Raw genomic sequence first — 17,179 nt, 5'->3', positions numbered from 1 at the left:
AGGTGCCGAGTCACTAACCTGATAACTAAAGGGAATCACCCGCCCACCCACCTTCCAGGTGAGGCCCTGATCTCCCAGGGGCCTGTAGTGATCAAAGCCTTAAATGCAAAGGAGTGACTAATGGTGGAAGTGCAGGCGCTGTGCGAGTCAGAGTGCTAGAGGAAACCCTTCCACCAGGGGTGGGAGCACAGGAACAAATGTTTCTCTCTCTCCTGATATGGCCAGGAAGAGAGTTTCGGAAGCCTGGTTTCCAGGGTGGCACTGGCTTGATGCTAGGTGCTAAGGATAGGTCATGGTCGCAACGCTAAGGCAGGGTTAGGTTACAGATTAGCTAGCTGCCTGGCAGGGGCAGGGCCTGTGTGCTAGGGCAGGTGGTGGGGCCTTGACAGCACTCAGCTCACCGAGGAGTGAGAATTACCTTCTTTATCAGCCATGAGAACAGTGAGTTGTGTGCTGGGCCAAAGGGGAGTATCCTCCCACCCACCAAGGTCAGCTGTGGGTGGGAGGGATGTTTATCTCACGTGTGGCTCAGCCCTGGCTCCAAGAAGCCTCATTATCTCTCTGGTGGGCAGAAAGGAGGAGGAGGATGAGTAGGGTGCTGGCTGTGATGGTGATGGGGGTGGGGCCTTCCTGGGTTCATTTTCTTCCTCTGGATTGGCCGGGTGGGAGTCGGGGTAGGGTGCTGATACTTGCTTGGGCCTTGGTTTTAAGACCCACCAGGATTCTTGGAACAAATCACAAAACAGTCAGGGTTGGGCTGGGCAAGGTGGCTCACGCCTGTAATCCCAGCATTTTGGAAGGTCAAGGCGGGCAGATCACAAGGTCAGGAATTCGAGACCAGCCTGGCCAACATGGTGAAACCCCATCTCTATTAAAAATACAAAAATGAGTCAGGGATGGTGGCATGTGCCTGTAATCCCAGCTACTTGGGAGGCTGAGACAGGAGAATCGCTTGAACCCAAGATGTGGAGGCTGCAGTAAGCCAAGATCACGCCATTGCACTCCAGCTTGGGCAGCAGAGCAGACTCTGCCTCAAAAAAAAAAAAAAAAAGAAAAAAAGAAAAAACAATCAGGGTTAAGTCCATGGGTCTTTTTGGGAAAGTGTGACTCTCTGAGCGCCTGAGAAGTCAGACAGCTTTCTGGAAGTAGAGGCAGCAGAAGAAACTGACATTCTCATCTGCCTCCACTGACCAGCCCACCAAACCCCCAGCCACCCTGCAAAGAAGGCAGGGCAAGGATGTGTGTTGCTGTTTTACAAACAGGAAAACTAATGCCCTTCCAAGCCACCAAGGTCTGGATGCTCTCCCCACAGCACCACTGTGCTCAAAAGACCAGAAGATTTGGCTGCTGGGGAGACTGGCTGGGGCAAAGTCCTGGGGAGAAAGGACAGTGTGGAAAGCAAGCCCCTCGGTGCCGGGCTGTGCTGAGCAGGATTCCGGGACTCAGGGAAGGAAGGCTGGCCCTGAAGCCCAGCTGGAGCGGGTAGGAGGCCCTGAGCCCAAGCCCAGGGAAGGCCGGAAGCCCGGGACAAACACCGTGTCCTGTCCACCTTCCGCCTGTTCTCCAGCCCAGCAGGTTTCAAAAGCCCCAGAGCGGGGCCAAAGTCAGCTGGTGGCTCCTGCAAAGCAGACAATGGGTTGCTATTCAGGGCCTGCCCTTGGGCCCAGAGCGAGGGCAGGGTTGGGGGAGAGGGCAGAGCATGGCTACACCACCCCAAGTGGAGGGAGGGAGGCAGGTGCAAGACTGGAGAAACAGAAGGTTCCCCAGTCTTAGCCTTAGCCTGAACCAGCAGGGGAGACCTAGCAAGGGCAGCCAGCCAGCAAGGCCCATTAGGGAGAGCTGGCAGGGGCTGGGCTGCCGGAGCTGCATTCCATCAGAAACCAGAGATGCCAGAGGAAGAGGAGGAAGATCATGACGACGACGATGATGCCCCGACCACTCAACCCTTCCGTCACAGTGGCGAGCACCGTTCAAAGTGATTTTTAGCTGTATTAACTCACTTAACTATCACTGAACTCCCATGAAGGAGGTTCTTTTATTATCCCCATTTTACAGATGAGGACCGTGGAGACAGGTGAGACACAGAGAAGCTGAGTCACTTGCCCAGCACCACACAGCTAAGTAAGGGGTGGAGCAGAGGTTCATACTCAGGCAGGCTGACTCCAGACTCTGTGCTCATAACATTGTATTCCAGAGATGGGCCCTGGGAGGCTTCCAGACCAGCCCTTCCCTGACAGGATGAGGAGACCAAGGCCCCCAGAGGGTGAAGCCCGGTCAGAGGCTACTTGGCCAGTGAAGGCCTGACCTCCACCCCTAACACACTGAAGACAGCGTGTGCAAGTGAGCATGGCCGGGCAGGCCCAGGTGAATGAATTCCTATACTTTGCTGTTACCCTGGCATCCGTTTTGAATAGAAACTGGGCTTTTTTATACCAGAAGCGGTCAACCTTGACACCGTTTCCAGCTCCTGCCTCCTCCCAGTTCCTCCATGTGCTCAATCCAAATATCTACCTTAGACAGCAGTGTCCTGGTGACTGCCTCCCTATGGGACAGCTACGTACAGCCCACTTGACTGGTCCCGCTGACCCCACAGCCTGCATGGGCTGTGCAGACAGGCCAGTGACTTTGTCTCAACATGACCTCCTGGGTAAACCCACCAATTAAAACTCCCTGTGGAGGCCAGGCACAGTGGCTCACGCCTGTAATCCCCGCAGTTTGGGAGGCCAAGGCAGGCAGATCATTTGAGGTCAGGAGTTTGAGACCAGCCTATCCAACATGGTAAAACCCCGTCTCTATTAAAACTGCAAAAAATTTAGCCAGGCGTGGTGCCAGATGCCTGTAGTCCCAGCTACTTGGGAGGCTGGGGCAGGAGAAGTGCTTAAACCTGAGAGGCAGAGGTTGCAGTGAGCCGAGACTGCACTACTGCACTTCAGCGTGGGTGACAGAACAAGACTTTGTCTCCAAAACACAGCAACAGCAACAACAACAACAAAAAACCTAAACAAACTCCTTGTGGAAAACTTGTTTGAATAACACCTTGGACCCCATAAAGATGGTGGCCCATGGATCCCCGCACCACGCACATGCTCTCTGACCTCTGTCTGTGTCTGGCCTCAGGTATGCCAGGTACCTCTCAGGACTGTTAGTAACAGAATCTTCATTTCCACCTGTCTCTTAATCATTGAAGGGATGCTCTCCATCTTAAAGATCCTAAGTTACAACAGTGGGGCGGGAGTCTTCTTGGGGTGTGGCATGGGGCCCTGGCCCTGAGTGACTGATTAAGAAGACAAGTCTCTCAAGATCTCTGCTCAGAACATAAGGTACTCTGTGGGGTCAGGCACCATGGCGCATGCCTGTTATCCTTCTCCAGGAGGCCGAGGCAGAAGGATCACTTGTGTCCAGGAGTTCAAGGCCGCAGAGAGCTATGATCGCACCACTGCACTACAGCCTGGGAGACAGAGTGAGATCCTGCCTCTAAAAAAAAAAAAAAAAACGCCGGGCGCGGTGGCTCACGCCTGTAATCCCAGCACTTTGGTTGGGAGGCCGAGGCGGGTGGATCACGAGGTCAAGAGATGGAGACCATCCTGGTCAACAAGGTGAAACCCCGTCTCTACTAAAAATACAAACAATCAGCTGGCCATGGTAGCGCGTGCCTGTAATCCCAGCTACTCAGGAGGCTGAGGCAGGAGAATTGCCTGAACCCGGAGGCGGAGGTTGCGGTGAGCCGAGATCGCGCCATTGCACTCCAGCCTGGGTAACAAGGGCGAAACTCCGTCTCAAAAAAAAAAAAAAAAAAGTACTGTGTGGTCTGAAGCTGACCACACTGAAGGGCAGTGTGCTCACCCGCCAGGTCCCCACTCAGCCAGCCCTGGCCAAAACAGTCACCTCCACTCTTCAGCTCAAGGACCCACCATGGCTCCCAAATGCCCATCCAAGCAGGGCCCAACACCCCAGGGCAGGGCGGTCATGGCCCACCTCGTCTCTGCACAGCTCTGCAGTGGCTCATTCCCATCTCCGCACTTGCTCCTGTTCTCCCTTCCCTGGGTTGACCTTTCCCTTCTCTCTGTGCACATGGATCTTACCTGTCCTTGAAGGTCTAGCTAAATCCCTTGGATCCAGGAAGTGTTCCCGACTGCTCCAGCCCTCACTGCCTGTCGCCTCGACCTTGTACCACAAACCATCTGGCCCCACCGTCTTCACTCAGATCACGCTGTCTGATGGGGTTTCTTTCACCCGGCCTTTGGGGTCCTGAAGGTAAGGACCAGGCCTCCTCTTGCTCCCTCATCTTCCATTGCCAGGGAGCAGCTCAGACAGTGGGGAGAGGCAGGACGGGGGAAGGCCAAACTCCCATGCCAGAGGGACAGACATCTCAGAACAGGTTCCTGGGCCACCAATGGGGTGCAGAAGTCATCACAGTGACCTTCCTTCCTCGACAGGCTGGGCCAGAGCTCTGCCTCAGCATTCTAAGTAGCTGTGCCTACAGGCGTGTGCCACCATACCCAGCTAATTTTTTTTGTATTTTTAGTAGAGATGGGGTTTCACCATGTTGGCCAGATTGATCTTGAACTCTTAACCTCAAATGATCCACCTGCCTTGGCCTCCCAAAGTGCTGGGATTACAGGTGTGAGTCTGTGTACAAACAATATGAATAGCTTTCTGTGCTACACTCTGCCCCTACCCCAGACCCCTGCCCCTAGCTCTAGCCTGGCCCCTCCTCCCCCAGGAAGCCTCTTTTGATTGCACCATCCCACACTGACCTTTCCTGCTCTCATCTCCTGTCACAGTCCCAGGCTACATCTGCAGGTCATTCCTGACCTCCCCAGTAGGGGTCCACCCTACTTCACAGGCAGAAGACCCACCTCTCCAGGAATGTGGGGGCTCCCAAAGGGCAAACCCAGGGCTTCTCTTCCTGCCTCCTCCCCAGAGGAGCTGAACACAGACCTAGGCTGGCTGCCCTCCATGACGAGGGGTCACCCGGGGGTGCTGGCACAGAGCCCGAGCCTCTGATTGGAAGTATGGGGTGCAGAAGGCTTGACAGGATCAGCCTAATCCCAGGCTGTCATGACAGTTAAAACCAGATTAGCCGAGACACAGATCAACCTGTCCTCGGGACCCGAGGCTCAGCCCACCTGAGGCAAGACCAGAAGAGGTATATGGAGCTGGTCCAAACCCAAGGTCCTCAAGAGAGAACACTCATGGCTGGTGTGGCTCCTAGGAGCAGACAGCGCTGGGGCAGGAAGATTCTGGGCCCAGCTGAGCTGGCCGAGGAGGAAACACACTCAAGGAGCCCCCAGCACGGAACAAAGTATGAAGACAGACAGACAGCTGGAAATAGGCTGAGAGCCGGGCAGAAGCAGAAGCTCAGAAGACTCAGCCGCAGTCCCAGCTCTACCTGTCTCATCGGGTAACCTTGGGCCAGTCCCTGTCAACTCTGAGCCTCAGTTTCCCCATCTGTGGAATGTTTGGCTGGCCCAACTGATCTCTGACACTTCCTTTTTTTTTTTTTTTTTTTTTTTTTTGAGACAGAGTCTTGGCACACTGCCCCAGAGAGGGAGGCTGTGGACAGTCTAAGAGCTCCTCCCCAGACCTGCGCCTAAGCCAGTCTTGCTCTGGTGAATGTAGTGAATTCCATTCACCTAAGCCTGTCTTGCTCTGTCGCCCAGGCTGGAGTACAGTGGTGCGATCTCGGCTCACCGCAACCTCTGCCTCCTGGGTTCAAGTGATTCTCCTGCCTCAGCCTCCTGAGTAGCTGGGATTACAGGCACCCACCACTATGCCTGGCTAATTTTTGTACTTTTTTATAGAAACGGAGTTTCACCAATGGCCAAACTGGTCTCGAACTCCTGACCTCAGGTGATCCGCCTGCCTCAGCCTCCCCAAGTGCGTGAGCCACTGGCCCAGCCATCTCTGACATTTCTTTTCTGACATCCTAAGCTCTGCACTGTCAGGCTGTGTGTGTGTGTATGTGTGTGTGTGTGTGTGGCGGGGGGTCATCCAAGAAGGTTCCTCAGAGGAACTGAGAAAGAACCAGCAGCCTCCCTTTCTGGGCAGAAAGGAGGGGAGGGTTAGCGGGGTACAGAGAGGAGCAGGGGAGCCAGGGATTGGTGAGGGAAAAACCGTCGGAGTCCAGGAGGCAGTGGGGCCAGGCCACTATGCAGGGCCTGGGGAAGGCAGCAGTTATGTGCCGTGTGTTCCAGATGGGGTACAGCATAGGGACAAAGGTCCTCAGGGGGGCCGGGCACAGTCCTGGAGAGACGCCAAGGCCAGGGCCAGGGCCAGGGAGGGGACAGTCCCTTGAGGTCTGGCTGGCTAGGGAAGTGGTCCAACAGGGCAGCCCTCCATCCCCCTGCTTTCTTTCTGGCCTGCCTGGCTCCCTAAGGACAGGACGGCTGGCCATACGCCTGGTGGCCGGCCCTCCCTGCAAGGCTAGGAACCCTGGCTCTTCTGAAGGCAGGGCAGGTGAAGGGCCCCTCTGCCCCCAACCATGGACAAAGAAAGGCTCCTGGAGCAGCCAGGCTGGGCCAAAAGAGGAAATCAAGAAAAACGGAAACTTTTCAGCCCAGAGCTGCCAATCAAAGCGGGGGAAGTGCAGGCAGTCTCTTGTGACAGAGCCGTGTGGGGCTGGGGGTGGACAGGCCGTCAGCTAGTGGCCCATCCACTCCCACTACTGCCCGCCGTGAGCTGCCAGACTGAACTTCACGTTTCACCTTGCCTGGCCCTCCTCAAAAAACAGAGCCCAGCTTTCCCTGCTACCTCCAGGGCCCCACCCTCAGCCCAGACAGTGATATCCACCGACACCCCCACTGCCCCCCGGCTACCTCCCCACTTCTTCCGTCTCTGCAGAGGAAGAGCAGGAGGAGACAGAGCTGAGGGACAGACCTTCTCACCTGGAGACTGCTCTGCGGTCAGGAGTCAACGGGGAAAGCCTTGGTCGCCCCGGCCCTAGCCCCAGCCTCCCGCCAGGGAGCTGTGATGGGGCTGTGGCCTTGCCAGCACTCGAGAGGGCTTCCCTGCCTGCCATAGCCCTTCTCCAGTGGATGTGGCCTTCCTCCCCACTGCTGGGACAGCCATAGGATGACAGGTGTCCCCTCACCTATGCCCAGCTGGACAAGTTTCTTGCAGGAGCCCCCAGGTCCAGTCAGACTCAACGCCTTCCTGCTGGGGGCCCCTCACATGGCTTCTCTCCTTTATGTGGTCCTAGCTTTAAGTTCTTGGGTTTAAAAATCCTGTTAAGTGGGGTGCTTCCTCCTATTCCTTCCCTCCCCCAGCTGACTCACTCCTCCTGCCATTTTGGCTTGCTACCTATTCCAGGAAGCCCTCCCTGATTCAGAAAACTGGGTTAGGCATCTCCTTAGTGCCCACAGCTGCCCTCCGTTACGCCTTCTGCTGTACCTGAAGGTTTCTCTGCCCGTCTCCATCTACACTGAGAAGTCTACACGGGCACTGAATCATCTTGTTCCTCATCACTTCACCCCCAGCTCGGCCCCAAAACCAGTCAAGGTTGGCCCCAGCAAATGTTTGCTGAATGAGTATGTCCACCCTTGAGGCCACCAGCTAATGAGCCATTTTCAACTGATCCTCAGCCTTTGGCCCATGAAAGAAAAAGATAAGAAAGAACACGAAACTTAAGGGTTTCCCCTGCCTTCCCAGGTTTCAATTTCTCCTCCAGATTTCTCGAAATCTAAGACTTAAACCAGCCGCCACAGACTCTGCTCAGCCCCTCCCATCCCAGAGATGAGAGACATTAGATCAGAAATCCTAAGACATTAGATCTCAGAAGAGGATGAGCCCCCTTCTGCTACCCTCTTTGGGCACTGGGGGACACTGAGGTTCAGTAAAAGACAGAGACTTGCCCAGAGTCACAGAGCCAATTAGGTCACAGCCTGAACCAGGCTCCGACCTCCCAACTCCTTCCCTCTACCACAGCCATCCTTGGGCCTGTGCCAGCATCCATTCCACCAGAACTGCTCTCAGAATCTGCACTGTCCAGGACAGAGGGGTCACAGAGCTTGGTAGGAAGCTCCTGGTGACCTCATCAAGCATGTCTCTCGGCTTAAAAACTCCCCCTCTCCTCTGAGGAATTGCCCCCCCTCCCCCCGCCATGATGCTCTGCAGAGGGAGTTCACCTTGAAGGTGATAAACACATCTAAGTCCCCAAGGGGGCAAGGATTTCCACTGGAAATGCTGATGCTTGGGGAGCCCCAGACGTGTCCTCATCCCGTGGAGGAGGTAACAACCACCTCCTGCCCTGGGGAGCAGCCCCAGAATGGCTCCCCAGCAGCCACCAAGTCAACAATAACATCCTGTTGTTTATTTGGACAACGGAGAGGGAGTGCAGAACCAGCTGGGCAGGTCGAGACTGAGGATGTGGCTCTGTTTCCCCATGGACAGGCTGACTCACCCCTGACCTTGGGGTTCAGGACCTTCCAAGCCTTCCCTAACTCCTCCAACAACTGACAAAACGGGGGAGGGGTGCACAGCTTACACAGGCATGTCAACCTTCTGCCAAGTCCTACCCCTCACCTACAATCTATTCCTTTCCAGTCCCTGCTTGCAGGAAGATGAGGACCATACATGCCCACCCTTGACCGGCCCATGTGGCAGTGATAGCCCTTGAGGGACAACCCCCAGGGTCTTTCTTGCTCTGGTAAGCTCTAAGGGTCAAAGACAGGTGTGGAGCTCAAGGACACCCGGCGGGTACGTGATGGCCCATCCACCTCCCTGGCCTGAGCTACACTATGCCAGACTTTCATCAGGCTGCAGAGGCAGCAAGCTCTCTGATCAGTGCAGGCTGGCCCCCTTTCAGAATTCCCTGCTTTAATCTTTCCCTAGAACTTGGGGATTCAAGCAGCAGAAAATAAAGATCTTTCCATACCTATTCCAGTCCCCACAGCTGTCCTGACTCAAAACTAAAATCCCAATCTATGCCTCATGGAGAAATGGCTCCAGCATCACCACCATCCCTGATTTTGCCATTCCTGGACACCACCGTACCCCCACCCACCCACTGGCAGACAGAGCTCTAAGCTTCCAGCAAGACCCCCCCTTACCCTATTCCTGGGTTTGTCCTGCCCAAGCCCATTCCTGTCCGATTGCCATGTGTCACCCCACAGGAGGCAGGAGGCAGCTGTCAGTCGGGCACACCATCACCAGCTGGTGGCCCTGGGGGTGGGGGGCAGGTGAATGGCAGGGCCTGTCTGGCCAGTGGGGCACCTGGCACTGGTGAAGGAGACCATAGGCTGTCGTTAGACAAGACTGGTGTGCGGTTGGCAGACCCCGGCCAGTGGGGCTCAACAGTGCATTACTAAGCAGAGGGCACAGCCAGTGTGGCTACGGCAGTGAACTGCAGGCAGGGGAGGCAGGGCATGGAGCTGGGCTGGGAGCTTCGGAAAGTGAGTAAGAGAACTGCGAGCAACTTTAAATAGCCTCAGGGTGGAAACTAAGTGCCCAGGATGGGATGTATGCATTAAGCGCTAAAAAGTGGGTATGCATTAAGTGGGGTGGGGTGGTGGTGGTGGTGGGGGGGGTCACGGGAAGACCGTGGGACAGGCACACAGAGCCAAAATGCAAGGGATTTGATGCAGGGAAAGATTCCAGAACACTCAGACATGGCCATTTGTCCCCTCCAGAGTGCCCACACGCTGTGATGTCCAAGACAGCCAAGGGGAGTGAGGTAAGGCAAAGCTGCTGGGAGGGTAAAGGAAGCCCGGGCTGGAGCTTCGATGGCAGAGGGGTGTGCGGGCCTCCTCCATTCACCCCGGCCAGAGCTCCAGCAGTGCTGCTCGGCTCCCTCCAGGAGCATCTCAGGCTGTGTCGCCGGAGCTGGTCCCCAGAGCACCTCATTCGTGGTCCCAGAACCATTTACATCCTTCTCCCCTCCCTAACCCTGAACCCAGACTGGTCCGGTGGCAGATCAGAGCCCCTGCCTGCACCTGAGCTCCCACACTGCTCAGTGACCTTGGGCAAGTCACATTCCCTCAGCGACTGCGGCAGTTCTGGCCACTCGTTTCGTGTGTGGTTTTTTTTTTTTTTCCCCTCTGCTAATAATACCTGCCCCAGATAATGCTCAGACTCCCGCAATCCCTGCAAACTGCCAAAGGCATCAAAAGGCTCCCGGTGGGGCCAGACCCGACCAGTCCCCCAGCCCCCACAGCGAGTCCCCCACCACCACCACAGGGGGGCCGCAGAGACGTCAAATTTGGGGACAGAGCCTAGTCGGCCTGGGGGCGGGGAGGCATTTTGTGTGCAATGCAGGGGAGGGGAGATGAGTTCCTCGAGGCAGAAAGCCTCAAACCCCCGCCTAGCCGGCTTTCTGTCCCACAGCACAGGGTCTAAACTGAGGTGCCCTGGGGGAGACTCCGGCCCCCCAGGTTCTCATACCTACCCTGGCCTAAAGGCTGCACCCCCGCCCGACATCCACCGCCTGGGGGTCCTAACGGCTGTGCCCCACCCAATGGGCACTGACCCCCAGCGCTGGAGCCGATTTCTGATGACAACTGCCACGTGCGGGCAAGGGGGGAGCGGCCGGTCCCGGCATTGCAGAGGCAGCGCCCCGGTCCCCCAAGCCCCCCTGCACCGCACCACATCCCACTGCCTCGCCGCAGGGTGCCCACCCCCTTGTCTGGCCCGCGCTCCGGGCCGGGGCGGGGGCGGGGGCAGGCGGCGGGGTCTTTGTTCCCGCTGCCGAAGCGCAGCGGCGGCGACGGCGGCGGCAAAGGGTCCGCGCCCCCCTCACCGGCCCAGCCTGCGCTCCGCGCGCCAGCAGAGCCCGCAGGTCAAGAGGAGGGGGCCGAGGTTGGGGTCCCGGGTGGGAAAAGGGTCCTGGGCCAAAGCCCCCCGCGCCAGAGGACCCAGAGGGGCTTGGGGCTGAGAGAGGGGCCCGCCCCCTCCCCTGGCGCCCGGGCGTTGCGGCTCCCGGCTGCCAGAGACTTGGAGCGACTTAGCCTGGGCTCCGGCCCCCGCCGCTAGCTCGCCGCAGCTTTACAGCCGGCTCTGGCGTGCCAGCGCGCACACTCACACACACTCACCCAAACCCACACGCTCCACGCAGGGACAGCACAGGGACAGCCCGGGACCCGCAGAGCCGCGCGCACGCACTCCCTCCGGGTGCAGCACACTCCATACCCGCCCCGCGCGGCGTCCGATCCCGTGCCCGACCCGCCGCGCGGCGCCGCCTACCTTTCCAGACGGCGAAGATGCGGGGTCCGCTCCTCTGGTGGCCTTGGGCGGAGGCGGCGGCTGCCCAGAGCAGCAGCAGTAGCCGCAGCGGGAGCCCCGACCGAGTCGGCGGGCCAGGGACGCGGGCGCGCGGTGCGCTGGGGGCGGCACGTCCGGGCGGAGGAGGCGTCATCCCGCGGCCCCGGGAGCGACAGCGGCAATCAGCCGAGACTGAGCCAGCGCCCGGCCGCAGGCAGACCCAAGCGCCAGAAGGCGGAGCCAAGGCTGACCCCACCCCGCCCCTCCCCCGCCCCTCGCAGCCTTTCCTCGCCTTCCTGGCTTTCCCGAGCTAGAGCGGAGCTTCTAGGGGAGCCTTAGCCACCCGCTCCCGGGCAACTCCACGGGAGAACCCGGCTGCGGACAAGCCGGACTTGCGGTCTTCCGCCAGGAAAGGCGGGCCCTATCCCCTCTCTGGGCCTCAGTTCCACTCCACGTACCCCATAAAAAGATTGGCCTAGAAGTCGTGGAGGACCTCTCCAAGGGAGCAGAGGAGTCCAACACCCAACAACCTGGCTCTGCCCAGCTAAGTGGTTCGCGCCCTGAGGACTACGGTCCTCGGAGAACGGGTTCGCCCGAGTGGACACGGCAGGCACAACGATGATGTGTGGGGAGCACTCGGGGACCCGCTATTGCTCTGCCAGGGAGAACACTGGAAATTTTTCATCTTGGCCTGGCTCCTTCCCCTCCCTCTCCTTTCTCCTCCCTTCCCCAGCCAGCAGCCTTCTGGGCTGCCTCCCCCCCAGCCAGCTGGTGTACTCTCAGAAAATCCAAACTCATTTCCATGTGAGTGGAGGGGGATATAATTAGGAAGGCCCCTTCCCCAAGTAGAGAGGGGAGCATCCCCCATGCCCAACTCACTGTGGGGGAGGGAGGGTCAGAGCAGCTTAAGGCATCTCTGTCCACAAAGTGCTTGGCTATCTCAGGCAACCTGACCATTCAGTGGGGACTCCCTGGGGAGCTCCAGGCCCAGACCCCCTGCAGTTACCTGAGCAGCCCAGCCAGCTCTGCCCACAGCTCCTTCTCTCCGAACCACGTGCCTGCCCTTTGTGAAAGGGTCTCCTCTCTCAGACCAGAAAGGGCCCAGACCTACCACCTCCGCTTGTGCCTCAGGGAACCATGAATGGAAAATCCACCCAGCTCAGCAAGTACTTATCCAGTGTTTGCTGGATGTCTAGCCCAAGGAGGGCTGCACTGAGAGGAGACAGGCTGAGGAAGGAGCAGAGGTGAATATCCAACCTCCAGAACTCACAGACCGAACTATGATTCGCCTACTGCAGACGCTAGTGAAGGTAGTGGGTGGGCTCCCCGGCTGCCCTCTGCCCTGCTCCATTGGGCCCAGGACCGTTCTGTTGTTGTTTTTACCTCCTGGAACCAGGAAGGTTTTGCTACCAAGAAGTTTTTGGCTGTCTCATTCTACATTTTGCTTCCAGTTGTCCCTTCCTTCCTCCCTGAGAACTCCAAGGCACCCCAGCAGGCCAGGAAGATAAAATCAAGGTACAGAGACAGTGCAGAGGGAGGTTCCTGGTCCACTGGGAGGAGCCAACAGCCTCATAATGCCCAGGGGCACACTGCCCCAGAGAGGGAGGCTGTGCACAGTCTAAGCGCTCCTCCCCAGACCTGCAGCTAAGCCTGTCTGTGCCCCTGAAGCCAGCAGTGCAGCCTGGCCCAGGCCAGCCTCTAAGATGGACACTCAGTTTCATCTGCTACACAGGTAGGGCCCCCAGCGTCTGTCCTCTCTATGCAAAGCTTGGGCAAACTAAGAAATCGCCTGTCTCTGCCTTTTGGAACTAAGAATTCAAATGGATTCAAAATCAGTGATAACATTGCCCATGGGCACGGCAACTCACAGCACGTAACCCACATTTACCTACATCATCACTGCCGGTCCTCCACTCGTCCTCTCACTGAGGGAGGGAGCATAACTCCATTTCAGAGAAGGAAACTGAGGTACAGGGAGGGGCAGGGACGGGCCTGCCCAAGGTCAGCTGGTAAATGGTAGAACGAAGATGGGTTTTCTGACTGCAGTTAACAATTGCTAACGCTGTGTGCTGTGCCATCTCATAGCCTCATCTGAACTCAACCTTTACACTCCTATGAGATAGGAGCTATCAGTCACCTCCCTTTACAAATGAAGAAATCAAGGCACAGTCCAGGGATGCGAAGTGCCAGGATCACACAACTGGTTAGAGGGAGGATGGATTGAAACTCAGGTGGTTTCTCAAGGGCCCGCACGCTTGACTTTGGCTGAAGACTAGGTCCAAACCATCCCCAGAAGGACCTAGACAGGACCCAGGGCACCAGGTGCTGGGCAGGAGGGCAGATCAGGGATTGAGCTCAGTCTCCCGATCAACAGAGCAGCAGATGGAAACTGGGGTAGATGCCAGATCATTTTTTTCCAGACTTGGGGGTAGCGGGGAAGGAAACAGTGCTGAAGACCATCCTTCCCACAAGCTAGTCAACCTGGGGACAAAGGGCCAGGCCAGATGGCAGCCCACTCTCTGGGTTGGCTGTAGGCAGCCAGGGGAGGAGAGAACTAGGCTCATGACTTGAGGCAATAGCTTTATAAAGGGAAAAGCAGCTAGACTGTGGGGCAAAAGCGGGGAGCAGGCATTATGACCGGAGTTTAGGCATGGACTTTCCTGCCTCAGGCAGCAGATGAAAATCAAGTCAGAATGGCATAGGTGGTATCGGGCCTGCCAGCCTCACTGGAGGCCAAGGCTGGCTCTTGAGCCTGGACAGAGAACAGGGGCACCATTCCCACTCACAGCCAGTGATGGGAAGTGGACCAGCAGAGGAAGCAACAGATGTGGATGCTGACATGTCTGATCGGGAGGCACATTCTTGTCCCTCCCTTCCCCTTGGGTCCACATTCGGGAGAAAAGAAGGCTTGGAGAAAGAAATGGTGCAGGGCTTCTATCGCTACAAAAAATGCCTTAAAGAGACCATTTCCTGAGGCCCATGGACGGTGAGGCACAGCCCAGTCCAAGAAGGCCCCTTGTGGAATGAAAGAAATGAGCACACACAGACCGGAGATTCCCGGTCCTGAAGCAGGAGCAGAAGCTCCAGGCAGTCTCCCCAACACTCCCAACTAAAGCCTCTCACCTTTCAGGGCCCAACCAGGGTTCTCTGATCTCCTCCTCAGCCCTGATTCCATGGCTACACATGGCCTTCACAGGAGTGATCCATCCCAAACAGGAGGCCTGTGGGAGGTAGAAGGATTCCGTGAGGTGGTAACATTTGCAGACGTGAGGTTACCCACAGACAGTTCACTTCCTTTTAAAGACATGGTGATCCAAGAATCCCAATTCTTAGGATTAGAAGTAGCTCTCAGAAGCTACTCTCAATTCCCAACAGGCCCTCCATGCTAGACCCCACCCCTGCTGTGAGGCCTCAGGGCTTGGTGGCCACCCAGGCCCCCGGGCTATTAACAGCAGCAACAATTCCTGTTGGCTACCACCATTACTACCTATTGCAGAGACTAGGCAGTGATGACAATGAAGGTAGTGGGGTGGGCTGGGGTCTGCAAACCCTGCCCCGTCTATAAAGCAATTTTGACTCAGCTCCGGCCCATGGAACCATGAAGAAGTACACCCAGTAGTGAAAGGTAGTGAGATTTTCAACAGAAGCTGAAAATTGAGGGATGGGTGCAGTGGCTCACACCTGTAATCCCAGCACTTTGGGAGGCCTAGGTGGGTGGATCATCTGAGGTCAGGAGTTCAAGACCAGCCTGGCCAACATGAGGAAACACCATCTCTACTAAAAAAATATAAAAATTAGCTGGATGTGGTGGTGAGCACCTGTAATTCCGGCTACTTGGGAGCCTGAGGCAGGAGAATCGCTTGAACCTGGGAGGCAGAGGTTACAGTGAGCTGAGATCACACCACTGCACTCCAGCCCGGGTGACAAGAGCAAAATTCTGTCTCAGAAAAAAGAAAAGAAAATTGAGTCTTTTTAAAAACTCTCACTTTTAAAATACTGGAAAATAATTCAAAAGTTAAAGAGGATGGATACAGGCAAAAAAAAAAAAAAAAAACAGGTCTGGGGCCCATATCTGGGAATTCCAACATACCGTGTGCCTGCTGTGACTATCTCACAGGCACAGGCGTGATGGGCACTGTACCGGCCCAGCTCTTGGCAGACCATGTCAGGGGAGAGTCCTCAGAAGATTCTTCTTAGGCTGCACAGGCCATGCCTGACCCTTCCCTCAGTGCTCTGCCTGCCTGTAAGCCTCAGCCAGGACATTCCCCTCGGGGGCCTGCCTCTTCCTCCTAGGCCAGTTCAGAGATTACCACCTTCCGGACATCTGTTCAGCCCACCGAGATTGCACCACTGCACTCCGGCCTGAGCAACAGAGCGAGACTTCATCTCGAAAAAAAAAAAAAAAAAAAAAAGTAAAAATCTGAAGAGGAAGAGGAATATTCAGTCGGCGGACAAGAAACAGATTTTTCTCCTTCTGTCAGGGCACTCGGCTCACCTGAAAACACGGCAGGTCCTCCTGTGCTTTCCAGAGACAGCCCGGCAACATCCTGAGCCCCAAAACTTAGCCAACATGGCACTGGGCTTGTGGTGGGAGTGCCACCTGGTGGCCACTCTGGAACAGAGCCGAGTCTTAGCAGAGACAGTTGCATCTCTCTGTCCTACTCGTACATTCTGCATGCACTTTTGTATGACAGATACTCCCAAAACTTTCTGGAGACAAACTTCTCCCTCCCATTCCTATGCCCCAAATCCATCTCTGAGCCTCTATTCTCACTGTCCAAGGCCCGAGGCAGGGCAGAATCTCATAAACATCATATAGAACCCATCTAGACTAACAAAATCTGACTAGACGTGGCTGGGAGGCCAAAGATTACGTGTCAGCCTAGAAACTGACTTAAGCAAGGCCCTGACCAGTCCAAGCCTCTGTTTCTTTGTGTACAAAATGAGAAAGAAGAGCTAAACTTCTATCTCTTTTCTGGTCTGTCTTCTCTCTATATTAGAGAGATAAAGCTTTCTCATGCCATCTTCTTCATCTCCTTCTGTAGGATGAATTAAGTATGCTTTTAAAGTGATGTTGGCTGGGTGTGTTGGCTCACGCTGGTAATCCCAGCACTTTGGGAGGCCGAGGTGGGTGGCTCACTTGAGGTCAGGGGTTCAAGACCAGCCTGGCCAAAACGGTGAAACCCTCTCTCCACCAAAAATACAAAAATTAGCTAAGAATGGTGGTGCACGCCTGTAATCCCAGTTACTTGGGGCGCTGAGGCAGGAGAATCACTTGAACACAGGAGGTGGAGGTTGCAGTGAGCCAAGAGCACGCTGCTGCACTCCAGTCTGGGCAACACGAGCAAAACTCCATCTCAAAAATAAAATAAAATAAGAAATAAAGTGATGTCCATAGGAGAGATGTCCCAGGACCCTCCCAGCTCTGATGTGACCCTTGAGGCTGCTGGGGCCACTTCAGGGAGGAGATACACATGCACAGGTGTGGTCATCCACAAACAGCTCATGTTCCCTCGTGAATATAATGATCCAAGAACCTCAATTCCTGGGATTAGGAGTGGCTCTCAAAGGGCATTCAGTCCTACCTGAGAGCCACTCACAAGACTCCTTATGGCGGCAATGCAGGTTCCGCTTACGGATCTCCAGTGACGATGAGCTCCCTCACAAGCCAGCCTTGCCCATTTCGTTTAGCTCTGACACAGAGCCTTCCTCCCCAGCGGAAGACTCCCAGTGGTCCTAAATCTGTCCTCTGAGGCCACAAGGACCATGACTAATCCCTCTTCCTGGAATAGAGCTCTTCGGTTATTTCACAGTGATCATGTCCTTCTAAATCTGCTCTTTATTCAGGGTAAACAACCCCAGTTTCAAGTAAGTCCCTTGTGGGGCTTTCCTTGAGAGGCTCTCGAATCCTGTTGGACTTCTAAGACACAGTTGTCGGTCACTTAACAAACTTTTACCAACCCCTCCTAGGTGCTCAACAGTC

The 17,179-nt window shown here is 56.0% G+C and overlaps 1 protein-coding gene across 2 annotated transcripts in view; it reads right to left on the bottom strand.

Annotated features, from left to right (window-relative positions):
• The window catches only part of SEMA7A (semaphorin 7A (JohnMiltonHagen blood group)), a 29,227-nt gene extending 14,886 nt beyond the window's left edge, over positions 1–14,341 (bottom strand). Inside the window, exon 1 of one of the 2 annotated variants that reach the window (XM_074392671.1) lies at positions 14,320–14,341. Coding sequence is in view for 1 of the 2 variants with exons in the window: in XM_039468738.2 (XP_039324672.1) it covers positions 11,179–11,350 (172 nt within the window). In the remaining variant the exon portion in view is untranslated. Of the gene's footprint in view, positions 1–11,178; positions 11,463–14,319 lie in introns of those variants that run through there. The other variant, XM_039468738.2, reaches the window with a different exon arrangement.
• Between the last annotated feature and the right edge of the window lie 2,838 nt (positions 14,342–17,179).

The sequence above is a fragment of the Saimiri boliviensis genome, chromosome 2 (genome assembly GCF_048565385.1).
Source record: "Saimiri boliviensis isolate mSaiBol1 chromosome 2, mSaiBol1.pri, whole genome shotgun sequence".
In the NCBI taxonomy this organism is placed as follows: domain Eukaryota; kingdom Metazoa; phylum Chordata; class Mammalia; order Primates; family Cebidae; genus Saimiri; species Saimiri boliviensis.
This window is presented reverse-complemented; position numbering and strand designations above follow the sequence as displayed.